General features: G+C 37.0%; 1 protein-coding gene across 4 annotated transcripts in view; it reads left to right on the top strand.

Moving 5' to 3' along the window:
- The window catches only part of ANKRD44 (ankyrin repeat domain 44), a 344812-nt gene extending 329728 nt beyond the window's left edge, over positions 1-15084 (top strand). For 3 of the 4 annotated variants that reach the window (XM_056111738.1, XM_056111737.1, XM_056111736.1), the window contains exons 23-28: positions 1178-1261; positions 2561-2706; positions 3226-3308; positions 6555-6637; positions 8216-8307; positions 12194-15084. In XM_056111738.1, coding sequence (XP_055967713.1) covers positions 1178-1261; positions 2561-2706; positions 3226-3308; positions 6555-6637; positions 8216-8307; positions 12194-12252 — 547 coding nt within the window. In that variant the 3' untranslated portion in view covers positions 12253-15084. Of the gene's footprint in view, positions 1-1177; positions 1262-2560; positions 2707-3225; positions 3309-6554; positions 6638-8215; positions 8308-9106; positions 9143-10876 lie in introns of all 4 variants that reach the window. The other variant, XM_056111735.1, reaches the window with a different exon arrangement.
- Positions 15085-18902: the final 3818 nt, after the last annotated feature.

Raw genomic sequence — 18902 nt, 5'->3', positions numbered from 1 at the left:
TTGACCTATGTACATATTTTAAGTCCATTTCTGCTTCCCCTGAAGTTTTTATACAGTTGTATAATCTTTTGTTTTAGGTACTCTTTATGCCATTAATTTTTCATTAATCCTTTGCATTGAAGCTATGTTGCAATCTTGAAACTGTTTGAAGCCCTCTGCTGCTAATTAAAATAAGTAACCTATTCTGTTAATTTGATAACTCCTGTTTCAAGTATATTTCATACACAAATAGCCTTTTCTCATTGAATCATTCCCCAGAATGGACATAACGTAGTGTTGTCCTAGTAAGATTTTGTTATTTTTATTGAGATGTGCAGTGTTTAGAACAACGTTCCTTACTATGCAAATAAGCAGTTTTGACAGAAAGAGGATTATCCCATTCTTTGAAACTAGAGGATCTTATATCTTTAGTGAAACCCTGAGTCTCCTGGAGACAAATTCATACTCAACAAAAACACACCACAGTCTAATTTTCTTGTTTTTATTGCTCCAAGCCCCAAGTTGTTGTAGACTTATGTCAAATAATGCTATAATCTTAAGTCAAAAATTCCTGTAGTCTTTTAGTTACTATGAACTGCTTTGCACTCCCAATATAACTGTCCCAGAACCTTTCTGGAAGCTCAGAATATTTCTGAGAACTTTAATAGACTCTTTTCTTTAAAAAATGTTTGGATAAAATTGGTTTAGACCAGAGAGCTATAGCTCAAGCATGAATGAGACTTACAATCACCCCTTGCTAATGATGAAACAGTGAAATCTGTGGATTCAGTAGGCACTTAATCTGCACATCTAATTCTTCACAGCATTAGAAGTCAGTTTCAGTTCCCATTCTGGCTTCATGAATTCTCAGAACTCTTGAACAGAGACTGCCTAATAAAGCTTAATAAAGTTGGGGGCTGAGGATGTGGCTCAGTGGTAGAGCACTTGCCCTGTGTATATGAAGCCAGTTCTGTTTCCATACACACACGCACACACTCAGAGTGCTAAATAAGACCTGTGTCATCAAAATTGTCTTCTTTAATCATTTTAACAAAACATAGACCACAGATATTTGCACTAGATTTTTTCTTAGAGTATTTCCAAGTATTATACAGAGCATAGGAAAATGGCAAAGAAGGGAACATATAACTTTTTAAAGAGCAAGAATTAAAAAATGTTTAATTCACTTTTATTTTAGAATAAATGATCATGAGAATTGTGCATCAATGCTACTTGGGGCCATAGATTCCAGTATTGTAAATTGTAGAGATGATAAAGGCAGGTAAGTATCCTAACATGGCACATCTCCCTCCTTTCTTAATGAATCCGAGTCTGAGCTTTGTGGTTGCAGAATATTCAAACATATTTTTATTTTAAAAATTTATATAAATTTTTAATATTAAATAGAATAAAGTTATGTTATACAAAAAAATGTTTTACTTTGCCCTGAAGTCTCAAATTCTTCTATTGTGAAAATTTTAAACTGTTCTTTCCAAATTTTAATATTCTCAAATATTTTCTATACACAGCTCTAAATACATATGCAAATGTATATGCATGTGTTACTTTTATGAAGATGAGAGTATTCTATAGCAGTGTTCTACTTTTGTTGTATCTTGGAGATCTTTACATACCAGAATATGTAGATTTACCATATTTTAAAAACTTGCTTAGAAACTATACTTTCAGGGCTCATTTCTATAGTTTGTTAAACACTTGTTTATAGTATTTTGATATTTCTAAGAGTTGTGCAGTGAATGGTCTAGTACCTGTATGTATTCATATAACTAATAATTCTAGGAGATAGAGCTCTAGAAGTGAAATAACTTAATTAAAAGATCTATGGTTCTGAATTTTGATAACCAGTGCTAAATTATCCTACCAAAGAAATTAACTACCTGCATTGGATGATGTGAGTTTTGAAAAACATTACTTATTTAAAAATTTTAATGCAAGGGCTGGAGCAATAGCACAGCGGGTAGAGCGTTTGCCTTGCACAATGCTAACCTAGGTTCGATTCCCAGCCTCCCATATGGTCCCCTGAGCACAGGCAGGAGTGATTCCTGAGTGCAGAGCCAGGAGTAACCCCTGTGCATCGCCAGGTGTGACCCAAAAAACAAAAAAAGAAAAGTTTAATGCAGCTAATTTTCTAAAAATGTAAGGCTTAATTTGGAAACAATCAAAGATTAGGAAGACGTACTGGAACTTAAGATTAAAGGATTGCTAAAGAGACTAATTTCATTACCAGAGTCATCATATATGCCCCCTAAGTTTAAGGGGACTCATTCATACAGGTCCATAGAGGGTGGATGGATTAATATCTCTGCAAACAAGAAGGTTTTGTATTTTGCTTTGGGTTTTTTGTGGTGTCAGGCATTAAACCCAGGGCCTCACACATATGAAGCAGGTGCTCTACAGCTGAGCAACATCCATGGCCCTAAGTTCTGAGACAGTACCAGGCACATGTTTCTCTGATATTTTGGGAAAGGGAGCATGTTAAATGAATTTTATTATTTTCTATGTTATTTTTTGTATGTTAAATGAAAAGGAAACTAAAATCATGTTTGTTCAAAATTGTTAGGACACCGCTTCACGCGGCCGCGTTTACTGATCATGTAGAGTGCTTGCAGCTTCTTCTGAGACACAATGCTCAAGTGAATGCAGCTGACAATTCAGGGAAAACAGCACTGATGATGGCTGCTGAGAACGGACAGGCCGGCGCTGTAGGTATGTGCCTGACAGGGGCCCTCACATTTGTGTCTATTCCAAAACAAAGAAATAGCTCTCTTCTTGGTTTCATATGTTAAAAAGAAATCAGCTCTCTTCTTGGTTTCATATGTTTAAAAAAAAAAAGAAGAAAGGCCAGCATTTTATTTTAGCTGCCTGATTCTGCTTGCTAATTGTCTTCATTTCCAGTTAGTGGTTTATTGGGGCAATTTGTCAAAGTGAGCCAACCTTCCCACAGTAAAACCTCCTAACATTTAGAAACCAAACATAGCTACAAAGTCACTTTGCCTGGAAATGTGAAACTGTCAAGATAATTACAATTAATGCCTCTGTATAGAACTTGGATTTGGATAGAACAGATACACCAATAAATAGGTCAATAAATTCTCCTCTTTTCTTTAAAACCGTTAAATATGATTATAATGAGCTAATTTAAACATGCTATTTTTTGGATCATAAAAACTTCTTCAGAATGTGTCTAATTAGTGTCTAATAATTCTCTTTTATTTTTTCCTATAGATATTTTGGTAAATTTTGCCCAGGCTGATCTGACTATAAAGGACAAGGACCTGAACACACCCTTACATTTGGCCAGTAGTAAAGTATGTAAATGAACTTAGAAACTCTGTTACTTAGTCTAGCAATAGTAATAATAATAATAATAATAATAATAATAATGATGATGATGTCAGATAAATTTTATCTTTACCATGGTTCTTAATTAAGATGTTTTTATTTTCCCAGGATTTTGTCAACTATAAGTGGAGTGAAAGGGGCCAGTGGGGAAGCAAAGGGTTAATGACATTTGCCACTTGCTTTTGATGCCACCTGTCTTGATATGGTTCCTGTGTCTCTCCATGGCTGACATACCACATTTTGGCTTGTTTGTCAGTTCACACTCTGATGTGTGTCTGGTTGATGGTTATGACCCTCACACACACTTTGGTTATGGTGTTGTACACTTTGGTCAGTGCTTACAGGGTTAGGGAGGGTAATACACTTTTGATTATGGTACTTGCATATCCTTGGTTACTGTGTCCTAGAAATTGCACACTTTGTTGTGGTGCCCAGCAGTGCTTCACTGAGATCACATCCCGCTTGAGGAGAAATGCTGAGATTAAACCCATGGCTCCACATGAGCCAAATTCCTGGACCCTCCAAAATTTGGGTTTCAATATAGGTTTGGACCTTAGTCACATGACTTTAAAAATATAAGTAGTTCTGAGGCTGGAGTTGGGTTGGAGCGATAGCACAGCGGGTAGGGCGTTTGCCTTGCACACAGCCAACATGGCTGACCCGAGTTCGATTCCTCCGCCCCTCTCGGAGAGCCCGGCAAGCTACCGAGAGTATCTCGCCTGCCCGGCAGAGCCTGGCAAGCTACCCGTGATGTATTCGATATGCCAAACACAGTAACAACAAAGTCTCACGATGGAGACGTTACTGGGCCCGCTCGAGCAAATCAATGAACAACGGGAGGACAGTGACAGTGACAGTGAGGCTGGAGTGATAGGATAGCGGGTAAGATGCTTACCTTGCACATGAATGATCTGGGTTTGATTCCCATTACCCCACATCATCCCCTGAGCCAGCCAGGGATGATCCCTGAATGCAGACCCAGGAATAAGCTCTAAGCACCACTGGGTATGGCCCAAAAACCCAAAAATAAAATATAAGTAATTTTAGTTTCAATTTTTTTCCATTTGAAAACATTGTAATCATATAGCCAGTAGTACTTCTATAAGACAAATTAATGTATTTATTTGCATTTATGTCCTTTCTTTTTTTCTGGTGAACAAATAGGTCAGTACAAAAAAAGTATTTGAGTTTATTCTTCTTTAAGTAGGATTGTATTAATGTTACGATGCAAAGTTCCTGCTCTCTTAAAAGAAAAATTATAAAGATGTATATTATTTTCTGTACTGCTTCATAACCACCTTTTCATTACTGCATCATATATAATGAATATCTTTCTTTCAAACAGTATATCTGATAGTAATTGGAGAATATGTGGTATCCCACCTTAGGAATAGGCCATCCTTTATTTACCTATCCCTTATTGTTAGATATTTGCTTATTTTCAAATATATTCTAATATAAAGAATGGCTTATTGTTTATTTTTAAGGAATTCTTACCCATACTTTTAAAATAAATTCTTGAGTCTAAGACAGTGAGCCTCTTCAAGATCAAATCATAAAGCCATAATGTCCTATTTACACTGTGTCAGTAGTACATCAAAATGAAAATTTCCATGAACATTCCTAAAATGATGTTTAAGATGTTCCCTATACACCATAACAGTTTGATGCTAGTTGACACCAGTGATTGTGATTTATTTTAATATTGCTATAATGTTAAAGGTGTATTTTATACCAGTTATAATAGAAGTGTTATTTAATTTGCATCTTCTCACTTTATGCTTTGGGCAGTCCATGCAAATTACAAAAATAGTGTTTCCTGGCATGCATTTCAAGGGAGTTTGTTAATGAATACAGGAAGTCATGGATTTTAGACTTTATAGTGAAAATTAATCACCTAAGGAATCTGTTTACAATTCAGATTCTGGTTTAGCAGATCTGGAGTGCAGCCTGGAGTTCAACATTTCTAAGACCTAAGTAATGGTGCAAGTCTGGTGTATATTTAGAGCAGCAAGAACTTAGAAAATATGACCTTATCAGGACAACATGGGAAATAGTGAAAGACTCTGATTCATCAGTTGATTTTTAAAATTATCAACCATTTCTTGTCATAAGACACAGAAATATCATCCTCTGATTGAGGAAGAATAAACTTTTCTGGCGGTAAAATTTTATGTATGAATCTCTATCATCAACCATACTGTAAACCACAGTGCAAAAGAAATATACTGTCACTGTCACTGTCACTGTCCTCCCATTGTTCATCGATTTGCTCGAGCGAGCCCGGTAACTCCATTATGACACTTGTTTGGCATATCGAATATGTCACAGGTAGCTTGCCAGGCTTTGCCATGCTGGCGAGATACTCTCGATAGCTTACTGGGCTCTCCAGAGGGGTGGAGGAATCAAACTCCGGTAGGCCATGTTGGCCCCTTGCAAGGCAAACGCCCTACCCACTGTGCTATCGCTCCAGCCGAGAAATATACATACACACACATATGTACACATTTATATACATATATATTTTTATATACATATATACATTTATATACACATAAAGTACCTCTCGCAGAGGAAGACTGGTAGGTAGGTGGTAAATGGGGATCGGGGACATTGGTGGAGGGAAGTAGATGCTTGTGAAGGGATTGGTATCTATTGTATGCCTGAAACCCAATCATAAATGACTTTTTAAATTCACAGTGACTAAATAAATTTTTTAAAAATAAATTTTTTAAAATGAGTTTTCTGGAGATATTCTAATAAGGCAGATGATGGTTTATACAAATGATCAATTAATGGACATTCCTAAGTTAGAAAGATCATTGAACTGGTAATGAAAGCTTAGGAAGGAATTGGTAAGGATTTGAAGAGTATCCCTAATTCCATTCTCTGCTTTCCAACTGATCTGGCTGGTCTAGTAACTTCTTCTATTCTCTGGACATTAATTCTAAAAGTTATCTTTGAAATAGTAAAATTTTATATCGGTCTTACATTAACCAAGTCTTAATCCACCTTACTCTGAATCTTAGTGTGTGTAGGATCCTTTAACTATTTGCTTTTCAAAAGGTAAATGTGTTTCTTTGAAAATAGCTTTATGAAGTGTTTTTTAGATGGAGAGCATCCATTTTAAATTTAAAAAGCACATCGAAGTGATTTTATCCTAGAAATTTTCTGTGTCTGTCTTTTGTTTCTTATCTATTTTTCTTTATTAGGGTCATGAAAAATGTGCCTTGTTAATACTTGACAAGATACAAGATGAGAGCCTTATTAATGCAAAAAATAATGCACTTCAGACGTAAGTGACTTTTAAAGTTAACTGGAATAAAGATTCTAAGTGATTTATTCTACAGATATGAAGAGCTTGCTTTGTGTTGGGCTAGCAGAGGGAAACACAGCAGTGAAAGACCCAACCAGGCTTCTCTTATAATCACATGCCTACAAAGGCAGGCTAGGCCTTTTTCAGTTAGACTCATTATTTTGATATTCCTTTTAGTATTTTACAGGGTGTGTATTTTCTTTGTAGATTATATTTGAATATTATCAATTTCATTTGGTTATTAGAAAATGAATCTCTATATCAAAATATTAGTGTTTTGTTTTCTACTGGAAAATGACTTTAATAAGTCAGGTTCCCAGAATGCTGTTTGTTTTAATTACATTGTGATATAAGCCAGTGTATATCACAAGGATGAAAGAGCTAAAAGCTGCACCATTTTCCAGTTTAGAAAATTACTTAGGTACTTGTTTTGTGAGTAAAGGAATAGTAAGATATTTTCTTTCTTGGTGATCACTTGCATTATATATAGCAGGATATGTGGAGTTTGATGTTATTCTTTAGTGTTCTAAAGTCAATAAATATGTAATTATATCATAGAAAGTTTGTTTGTATATGGGTGATGTTAATACCAATCATATTGATGAACTGTGTGTAAAAGGGATTTATTCCAGAGTTGGAAGAGAAATCCAAAGGATAAAGAGCCTTCTTAAAAACATACCAAAACTTGAGTTCTGCCTCTGGTTTTCTGTTTCTTGTCATTGAGGTTGTTTCAGATGAAAAAGATTTGTAGTAGCTTCAGAAAAATCTGGGCCAACTTGGAAGGACAGTTGAGTATTAATACATAGAAAAACTCTACTTTTTTTTTAAAGCCCCTTTAAGTTAAAAATTCCACGTAAAATTTATCAATTCTGCTTAAGTACTTCTTCCTTTTATCAGTATAAGCAAAGCACAGATTATGGCAATTTATTTTAGTAGAAACAACCAATTAGCACCTTCAATCGCCATCCAACAGGGTCGGTTGCAGAGAATGAGACAAACAGCCATGCAAGGAGACAAACAAACATACAAAGACTGTCCAAGTCTTGGGGTTGCCTGGGTAGCCTTGAGATCACAGGCTGGCCATTATTCAATACAATATTGCTTCCCCAGCCCTGCCTTCACAAACACATGAGCCATTGTTTAAGTTGACAGAGACATTAAGAATACTTAGTAAGCACAACAAAATTCAGTGGGTGCATGAAGAGCAAAGGCTGGAATATTTCACATAGCCAATCAAGCAGGCACCCTTAAAATATAAAGTCATAAGTTTCTTATTCTGTTTTTCCCTCTTTTCCCTTTTGCATCTAAAAAAAAAAAACCCTAAACTATTTTACTCTGTATTTTCCTGGGCACACTTTCATAGTCCCATTATCTATTCTTTTCTTTCTTGGGTGAATGTTTACTGCCCCTTTTTATGCTGAGAGACCTGAATTGTTTTTCCCAGGACTATTCTGACCTTGAGTTTTTTTGTTAGGATGACAGCTTCCCACAACAGATGACATGTTTTCACACCAAGGATATATCCCAGTTGATGCTCAGTGCTTTTTTTTTTTTCAGACCCCTTCACATTGCTGCACGCAATGGCTTGAAGGCTGTAGTTGAGGAGTTGCTGGCCAAAGGAGCCTGTGTACTAGCTGTTGATGAAAATGGTAAGTGGGGAAAAAATGAATAACTTCAGCATATTCTTGCTGAAGACAAAAGAAAATGAGAAAAGATAGGGAGTAGTATAAAAGGTAGTAAGGATATTCTTCCCCATAGAAGTTCCATGTGTGTGAGACCTCAAGCAAGGATATTTTGTCCTGTCTGTCTTTGTAAAACACCTGGTCTCTCTGTATCCACCAGTGCCTTCCATACGCATGTAATGTCAGCCGCTGGTCCCTAACTCCTCAGCGCGTGTGTTCAAATATTTTGGACACAGAAAGCTTTCAGCTTGCTATCCAAAATTCTGACAGCATTCGCTGAAGTGTTAGGGATTATCCATGTCATTAGTGCATGCTAAAGGTCTCAAATAAAAACCTTAGGTCTTTATATTTCATTTCATTCTGAGATCAAACTTATTCCTGTCTCTTAAAAAGAAGATGTCAGAACTCATATTCCCTGTATGAATATTTGGGGAATACGAGTAAAAATTTTAATTAATATCTGTCTACTCTTGAAAACTTCTCCTAATCTATAATGTTCCTTTTCTAAATGAATTAATTCTTAACTGAAGCTTTCTGCTCTGCTTCCTAAGAATTTTCGAAAGCTAATTTTGAAAGCTAATTAATACTAACTACTAGAAGGTATTGAACTCCCATGTAAAGTATGCTGCCTCTTAAGCTTGGGGAGCAAGAGGGAACTTCTGGATATTTATGAATTTAATAAATCTTAAAATATGGCATTATTTATGTCATTTAAACAAAGTATTATAAAATGTTTTAACATAATTCAATTAACTGCTTATTACAGGTATTGGAATTAGCAGCTCATGCCTATTTCTCAGAAGTAAGCAGCCATATGACATCATTAGCTAACTCCTATTAGTTTTTGTTTTGCAGTTCCATTTATCCTAGCATGTACCCTGCTCCATCCCCAACCTGATTCATCTAGGAGGCCCAGAAGGCTCTCTCTGATTCCATCTTCTTGGTTTACTCATTTCACCATCCCTTACCCTCTTATCACCCTGAAATACACAAGCATCAATACGCATAATAAGTCCACAGGTTTTTTCAAAAATGACCCAAGAAATTAGGATAGTTCAGTTTTACCTCCTTTTAGTCACATTTGAGGTTATTTTAGGAGCGAAGCGTGCTGGGTCAGTAGAACTAGGGCCCGTCTCAGAGCTTAGCTACATCTAGAGGCTTGGGGCTCTCTTGTGCAGAGCTCTGATGTAATGACATTTGGAGAATAGAAGGTGAGAAAACCTGTATATTAATGTTTGATATCATGCCAGAGAGGAATAGTACATTGGGGAGGGCTGAGGCTCGGAGACAGAAGTCAGTTCAACAGAACATCCCATTTTCTCAAACTAGCACTGTAGCACTGTCCTCCCGATGTTCATCGATTTGTTTGAGCGGGCCCAATAACATCTCCATTGTGAGACTTGTTACTGTGTTTGGCATATCGAATACATCATGGGTAGCTTGCCAGGCTTTGCCATGCAGGCTAGATACTCTCGGTAACTTGTCGGGCTCTCCAAGAGGGGCGGAGGAATCAAACTCAGGTCGGCCAGGTTGACCCTGTGCAAGGCAAACACCCTACCCGCTGGGCTGTCGCTCCAGCCCTTTCTCAAGCTAGTTCCTCTGAATAAATGAATGAGTGGTGTAGGAATTTAATCCAGCAGAATGGGCAGGAAGACCCTTTCAGACCAGTTGAATCAATGTTAGAGAAGGGCGCTAAACAAACCAGAGAATTTCTCTGTCCCCCCACAGCACCTGAACTGATTATTCCTTGAACTGATTTCTTCTTTTAATTTGGAACACCAAGTCTGAGGCAGAGAATGAGATGACCTTTAGGGCAAGTAGCAATATTCCCATATCTGTCACATTTAGAACTTAGGTTGGCAGTAGTGCTATTTTAAAAACCTGTTAAATTTCCCTTATATGTTTAATTTTTAATCACATCCAGTGCTTTTCTGTGTGTGATCTCTTCAAATAATTCCATTTCACTAGAACCAGTTCATTGGCGCATATTTCACAGAAAAATAAACAGAAAGTGGAAAAATGGCATTACTCACCTTCACAGACATCCGGTTTCCAATATCTTTTCTAACTGAACACACAATTACCTACCATTGAAAGCCGTTGTTCTCAGAATGAGTATGGCTGGTCCAAGCCTGAGGGGCCTATGCTTCCACTGGAAACATCACCTGGTTGTCCTGTTGTTTGTGTGGAACTGTGTCCCACCCCTTCCCCCTCATGTGTCTGTTCACGAGTTAAAAATTAGAATTCTGCCCAACCAGGTATGATTGAGTGTTTGTTGTTGTCCTGTGAGCTGCAGAATGAGGAGGCCCAAAAACACCCCCCCAAAAAAACCCTCCATAAAATGTCTCCCCTTCCCTGTCTCCCCTAGCCTCACTCCTGGCATGACTTGTGGGCAGTAACTCCTCCTTTGCCTGGCATGATTTCTAACTCAACATACATCTCTGTGTGTGGGGTCAAAGGAGATGTATTGTCAGATGCTCATGCTGCCACACTGGACTCCTGGACTAACCACTGCCTTGTCTGCATTTACGCCCAGGTCATACCCCGGCCCTGGCTTGTGCTCCTAACAAAGACGTGGCTGACTGCCTGGCCCTCATTTTGGCTACCATGATGCCTTTTTCTCCTTCCAATACAATGACGGCTGTCAACTTCGTTTGTTTTAAAAAAGATCATTTGAGCAGGACGACCCTCTCCAATCTGGGTAGCATGGTTAGTTTGTGCAGTAACAACATAGGCTCAGAGGATGGGTACAATGAAAATGATTCTGATTCAGAAACTTTTTGACTTTGAACTCTAGAAGCTTTTCCTTGATTACTCACATTGGAGGAAGGGATAGAAGCTGAACTCCAGGTTTATATTGTGTTCAAGTATTATGGTGGGCCCCACCTTCCAGAAGCCAGTAGAGATGGATTTCATCAAACTGAGGGAGGGCAGCTTGGCTGTTCTGGCAAAGCATTCACACAGATGGGCCCTGATCTTGATTTGTTTCATGTTTCCATAGATCTAAGATACTTGGAAAAATCTACCTCTCATTTTAAGTAAGGGTTTTTTTTTTTAATGCATTTAGTTCTTTTTCTTTGGGGATAATGCAACTGAGAGGGAAGCGTTCTTTATAAAGACATTTTTTGTCATTTGCTCACTCTGCAGTGAGTTCTCAGAAGATATATCAATGGGACATTCATGTCTCCAGGAGAGGAGGGAAGAGGTGGGTAGGACATACCTCAAACCTCTTCTCATTCTGATGTTTACTTCCTCAATAGAAGCCAAAGTAAAAGTGTTCATCTTCAGAAATAATGCCTGTAATAATCTTTTTAAGGGAGTCTAATTATTCATATCCTCTCTGTAGTAAGCACTTAAATATCCAGAACTTCTTTCTGAGGATTTTTTATTCAGATTGCCAGATAAATAGAAGAGTTCATTGAAAATTGAAAGTGGGAGTTACTTTTTTTTTTCATTAAACACAAACATGGCACCCAGTACTCTCCAAAATAAACCTGAAACTAATTTTTACCTGAGAGATTGAACCCAAATCTATCAAATGGCATTTCAAGTGAAAATTACAAAGCATCAGAACTTTGGGACATATGCACATTTAGTATGTAACTATCCCTTATTAATCTGTCCTTAATTCAGAATACTTTTTAAAAACATCAGAGCTATCAACATCCTTCAGCAATAGTAAATGTTCAATGAGCTTCTCAGTCAAGTTCATGCCTAGTGAGTGACTGCAAAAGGGAACAAAGAAAGTGAAAGCAGGATGTAAAAATAGGTGATATGGAAATGAAAGCCAATTGCTACTTGCTCATTGATGAAATCAACATAGTGAATACTGTGTCTACTCCCTCTGCCAAAGCTTCTAGGTCAAATGGACCCCGTTCTGCATCTGGAATAGCTGTACAAAAAGAAGAATGAGACTCTAAAAGTTATGCACATGCTCATACAAGTATACATGTGCATATCTATATATATATGTGTCTGTAGTTCATCAACCAGCTATACATGAGGACCAAAATGCTTCAGTATAAAATGGAAGATTTAAATTGTTTTCCTTCAAAATGGAAGTGAGAACTGAAGTACTTTTTTATGGAGTTAAATGTAACTTTTATGTGTGACAGTCTTTGTTGTATTTCTTATTACTCAGATTTCCAGTTGATGGCTTAACATTTGTAATTGTAACTGGCTTTTCTTTTTCTTTAATTTTTTGCCAAATTGCAGAAAATGTTCATAAAATTCTGATGTAAATGGTTTATATTTATTTGGAAAGAAATAATTGCCAAGGAAACATCCATTGGTTGTTCTCTGTTTTAACTGCTATGTCCCTTACTTGGAGTAACAAAAAAGCAGAATACACAGGACATTTCCTTGGCTAACCAACAGTCCTGAGGCCCCAGCATTTCCAATGCTCAGGTTTCCAGCAAAACTTCAGGTTCTTCCAGGAGTCAGTTGGAAAGGGGGTGAGCTTCCATCACTCAACTTCAGTTTGTAGCCTGTGTAGAGCTTAGAAGATGCAATTTGATGCTCTTTTGCAAAAATGAAAACTGTAGGGTATAGATAATCATATGCACCAAGGTGACCCTAAGGAAAATACAGAAATCATGCTAATTACATTGTAAATCTCACATGATCCCAATAAATTTAATGAGGAATTGATAGTGTGTGGACACCTGTGTCAAGAGGAGAAATGAAAATTACCAGCACAAGTTTACTTGAAGAGAGAGGAAAAAAGGCTGTAGTACTTGGGTAATGTTCCATGACATTTTCTAGTAAGCTCCATTTTCACCCTCAAAATTTCTATATTATAGTGTCTGTGAAATACTTTTTAAAAACAGTGTTCTATTTGGATCAAATAGAAAATACTGTATCAGATTTTTTCATGACTATAAAATACTTTAAACTTTCTTCTTTTAAATATCCTGGATTAGATTAAAGCTCATGTTATGTTCTACACAAATGAGAACAATTCAAAAGACCATAATAATTGGCATGAATTTCATTGAAAATTAATTGTCCTGGAAGATCTTCTCTCCACCAAAACTGCTTTTTAAAATTCTCAATGTTGTATTCCTCCCTCCTCCTCTATTCTTTTTGTTTATAAATATTTTTGAGTAGATGGTTTGCTATTAAGCAATAATGATTTTACAAAAACACTGAAAACCGAGAGTTCTAATACTGAAGAAGAACTAGAAATTTGTGTCTCTTTCAGGACATGAACGGAAGTCTTGCCTATTTAGCAGGTAAATCATGACATGAAATGCCTACTTTAATGATGTAGCAGCATTACCATTTTTTCCCTACAGTGTCACAGCAAGAAAGCAGTGACAGCCATGGGACTTTACCTCCATGGAGCTCTGTTCTAACTCCCCCAAGTCTCTTATTAACTGAAAGAAGGAGGGCAAAGGAACAAAGTGAAAATCATGTTCATGAATTAATCTCAGACTCTCTCTTCCTCTCCTTCTTTGTCTCTTTCTCCCACCGTCCTTCCTCCCAATCCTTCCATTTATCCTTCCCACCAAGACCAAGGAATTCTGTGGGGTGTTTTTTATGTGCATCTCTTTAAATTAGACTTGTGTGTAACTGTCCAAGAAAAAAAATACAGAAAATATGTTTTTAGTGCTTTTACCTAACTGTATTTTTAAAACTATTTTCACCACAACCAGAGCATCATGCTACATTGCACTTACATATTCACCAGTGTCTGCCTATCCTTGGTAAATAAATGTTACTAACTCCAAATTGCCTAAAATCTGCTTTGATTCTACAGTAAATTGCTCAGGGGATTTCTCTTTGTCACTACTAAAAGGGCACCATTGTATGTTTTGGTACTTTAGGCAGTAAACAGCTGCTTAATTCATTATTTTCTTATTAATTAGAACAAGAACATCAAATGGATTTGCTGCACTAGCTATTTGTACTGTTGAGTAACATGGTTCATTTATCTGTTGCAATGGTTGAAGAACTCATCATCCCTTTCTTAGTCTTGTAATATGAAGTTAGAGTGCCTTTTTATATTTGTATATTCTGGAAATGTTCTGTGAAATGTTTTGTATTTTTTTCATTTGAGTGTTATCAGAGCAATATAAGACCAGTGAGTTTCATTTCAACCTTTTCTTAAATGTATGCCTTTTTTTCCTATTTCCCCTTTTACCTGTTTTGATATGAAAATGCCGAAGTTTCCTCTAGGAATTATGTTTGATTTTGCAGTGCTAAAATGCTTTCTTCTTACAAAACTGTAAACCATAGGTCAGTGTTATAGGGGAAAGGCGTTTTAAATAGTGACAATCTGAGTGTGTGTATAAAATGTAATACTATGCGTTTTTTATGCAGTGATCTAAAAAATCTAAATATCTTTTGTTTGTAGTTTTGTCTACATATTTTATGCTTTAGCATGTGCAATATATATTTGCAAAGCACGGTGATACAAATCTGGTGCCAGTGTTATATTTTGCATAACATATTTGTAACAGCATAAAATATTGTTTAATGACTTCAGTGGGATTTTGTCTGTAATGTTTTCTTATGTAAATTGAGTTGAATGATTCTGGTAAATGTCACGACTGTAAAAAAAAAAAGAGGAAAATGACTTTTTGTTCCGTGAATGACTTTGAACCAATCTGAATCTTCTCAAGCACAGTTTAATACTCTTCAACTACTGAATGCTAAACTGTAATGAAGTATTTCACTGTAATATAATATGGAAATGCATTCAGATGGTTATTTTTACAAATAAAAACGGTACAAATATTGTTTCAGTGGGTGGTGTCTTTAATTTTTCAGTTGTGCTAATATTTTCTCTCAGTCTGCGGGGCATCTTTTTATTGTAATCATCATTTCTCACAGCCAACACTGTATTCAATGGTGAAAAACCTTACCTCTAAAATTAAGCACAAGACAAGGTTGTCTACTCACACCACTACTATTCATATAGTATTGGAAGTCTTTGCTACAGTAATTAGGCAAGAAGAAGATATTAAGGGGATCCAGATTGAAAAAGAAGTTGAACTATCACTATTTGCAGATGATATGGTACTATGCTTACAAGACCCTAAGGACTCTACAAAGAAGCTCCTAGAAACAACAAACTTCAGCAAAGGGGCAGGCTACAAAATACACATGCGGAATTCCAGGGCATTTCTATATATAAACAATGAATTAGAGGAGAGAAAAAAATTATTTACTTCCAAATACCATCATTACTAAAAAAATTACCTGGGAGATATACAAAATACTGGTTAAACTCCACAAGAAGAAAACATCCAACCCCATCCAAAAATGGGGCAATGAAATGAACAGAAACTTTCTCAAAGAAGAAATCCGAATGGCAAAAAAGCACATGAGAAAATGCTCTACATCATTAATCATCAGGGAGATGCAGATCAAAACCACAATGAGATACCATCTCTCACCTCAGAGACTGGCCCACATTCAAAAGAACAAAAGCAACCGATGCTGGCGTGGATGTGGCGAGAAAGGGACACTCCTTCACTGTTGGTGGGAATGTCCACTGGTTCAGCCCTTCTGGAAAACAGTATGGACGATTCTCAAAAAATTAGAAATTGAGCTCCCATTTGACCCAGCAATACCACTCCTGGGACTATATCCCAGAGAGGCAAAAATGTATAGTCGAAGTGACATCTGCACTTGTTTGTTCATTGCAGCACTCTTTACAATAGCCAGAAACTGGAAGAAACCTGAATGCCCAAGAACAGATGACTGGTTAAAGAAACTTTGGTACATCTACACAATCGAGTACTATGTAGCTGTTAGAAAAGATGAAGTCATGAAATTTACATACAAGTGGTACAATATGGAAAGTATCATGCTAAGCGAAATGAGTCAGAAAGAGAGGGATAGACATAGAAAGATTGCATTCACCTGGGGGATATAAAGTAACAAAGTATGAGATTAATACCCAAGAATAGCTGAGATCAGCACCAGGACGATTACTCCATAACTTAGAGACCAGCCGGGTATCCTAGAGGAAAGGGCAGTTCAGATAGAGAAGGGAGCACCAAATAAAGGATGTTTGGAGGATCCTCCCAGGAGGGGAGATGCATGTCGAAAGTAGATTATGGACTGAACATGTTTGCCACTCAATGCCTCTTTTGCAGACCACAACACCCAAAAGGAGAGAGAGAACACAGGGGATTGCCCTGCCACAGAGACAGGGGGGATGGGGGGATGGGGGTGGGAGGGATATTATCCATGGTGGTGGAAAATGGGCACTGGTGGAGGGATGGGTATCTGATCATTGTATAATTAAAACCAAAGCACAAAAAATTGTAAATCTACAACTGTAAAAAAAAATAAAATAAAATAAAGGGAAAAAAAGAAAAAAAATTACCTGGGAATGAGCATAACAAAAGAGTAAAAAAAATACAAAGAAAGTTGTAATTCACTCCTAAAATGAAAGAAGACACAAGGAAATGGAAGCATCTCCCCTGTTTATGGATTGGAAGGATTGGGAGGGTTAATATTGTGAAAGAGAGATTCCTACCCAAAGCACTATACAAATTCAATGTGTTCCCTGAAAAAGAAATACTATGACATTTCAGACATTGACAAATGCTATAAAATATGCATGGAGCAATAAACACATAAACACACAGACACACACACACACACAGAGCACATGTACGCTCACTCACACACCACTCTCATCTCCAGTAGCCAAAGCAATTCTAGAAAAAAATAAAATGGAAGCCTTTTCTTTCCCCAACTTTTAATTATACTGTAAAGATATAGTAACCAAGACAGTGTGGTACCGTAATAGTCTCAGAATATCAGGTTACTCAGATCAGTGCAGTAAAATTGAGAACCCAAAACAGACCTTCAGGTATATAGGCACTTATATTGAACCAAGGAGCTAGGAGTATGAAATAGAACAAGGAATGCCTCTTCAACAAATGGTGTTGGGAAAACTGCTTAGCAATATGTTAAAGAAGAACTCAGACTCATATCTCGCATCTTTCATAATAGTTCAAAATGGAGTAAAGACCTTGATATTGGGCTGGAATTCATAAATTTTGTTGAGGGACACATTCAGAATCCTTCAAGAAATTGAATCTAGAAACAGGTTTATGACAGTGACACTGACCAAGCAAAAAAGAAGCAAAAATAAATGAAACTATATCAGATTAAGAAGCTCCTGCATTGCCAAAAAAATTTAGTTATAAAGACACTAAATGTCGAATTACATAATTTACTCAAATTTGTGTAGTTTAGAGATATGTGTACATAAGTTGTGCCTGTAAATGTTCTATTTCCTAATGCCATATAATGTTTCGTATGCTGTTTTTCCTTTAGTGTTTTGGGTTGGATTTGGCAGTTTTCAGGGCTTATTCATGGCTCTGTGCTCAGGAATCACTCCTGGCTGGACTTGGACCATATGAAGCTCCAGGGATTGAACCCAGATCTGCTATGTGCCAGGCAAGTTCCCTACTCAATAAATTATCTCTCCCATTTTTCCTTTTATGCAAGAGTGCTCAAAGAGGTTTTACTATCTTCTCTGTGCTGTCCAGTCTTGAAGACTCTAAAGAATGAATCATGCAACAGATGAGTGCTTCCTATAGTTTACCGCAAAGTAGGTATATTAGTTACCTAATGCTCCGTAGCAAAGAATTATGAACACAGTGACTTCAGAATACAAGTGTTTGTTGTCTCACAATTTCTGAGTCAGGAGTTTGTGCAAGGTTTAAGCTGCCACAGGATCCTCATGGGCTGTAATCATTCATAAGCCAGGAAAGACCCATTTCTAAATCCACTGATAGAGTTGTTGGCAAAATTCATCAGGGGTCATAAAGAACTGAAAGCTTCGGTTCATAAATAGCTGCACTCAGTTCTTTGCCAAATGGGCCTTTTGATGGGGCAGTTCATAACATCAGCTTGCCTCATGAAAGCAAGCAAGCCAAGAAAAACCAGAGAGAGAAGAGCCAGAGTCAGTTTGTTCATTGAATCTCAAACTGACAGTCCATCAATTCCCCCCTTATTCTTTTTTATTAGAAACAAGTTGCTCTACACATCCTATATACCAGAGAAGGAAGCCACCCTGGGAGCCATTTTGGAAACTACTCTCCATACTAGGTCCATCATCGTGTCTTGGACAGTGTGACGTCATGCCAGGGAAACTTCTTTCCAATTGCTGCTAAGGAAATTCTTTATTCAACTCTCTAAATACCATCAAGAGGAATATAGAAATATCCTAATTTCACTTGTGCTCTCATAAGCAGAAAGGGGATAATCACCTGCACTTCCACCAATCTGTTGATGTGGCATTTTGTCTCCAAGCTGCCTGTCAAAGTATCCCTCTTTCTAATTCTATCAGTAGCATTAGTTCCCCATACATCTGTCCTTCACTTAACACAGTGTTCCAGAATTAGCTTGCAAAGCACAAAGGCATTAAGCTAAAAGGCTATTAGCATAACACAAAAATATTGTGGGTAAAAGTGCTGTGTGAAGTGTCTAGCTAATTTCATACTGAAGGTACATTTGCTGTAAAGTATAAAGCAGCAAAGATAATAACTGTGCCATTCACTAATTTGGAAGCACTCCAGGGGGTGATTGCA

Source organism: Sorex fumeus, unplaced genomic scaffold (genome assembly GCF_029834395.1).
Source record: "Sorex fumeus unplaced genomic scaffold, SorFum_2.1 ptg000014l, whole genome shotgun sequence".
NCBI lineage: Eukaryota > Metazoa > Chordata > Mammalia > Eulipotyphla > Soricidae > Sorex > Sorex fumeus.
Note: the sequence above shows the minus strand (reverse complement) of the source record. Positions and strands in the feature narration are given on the sequence as shown.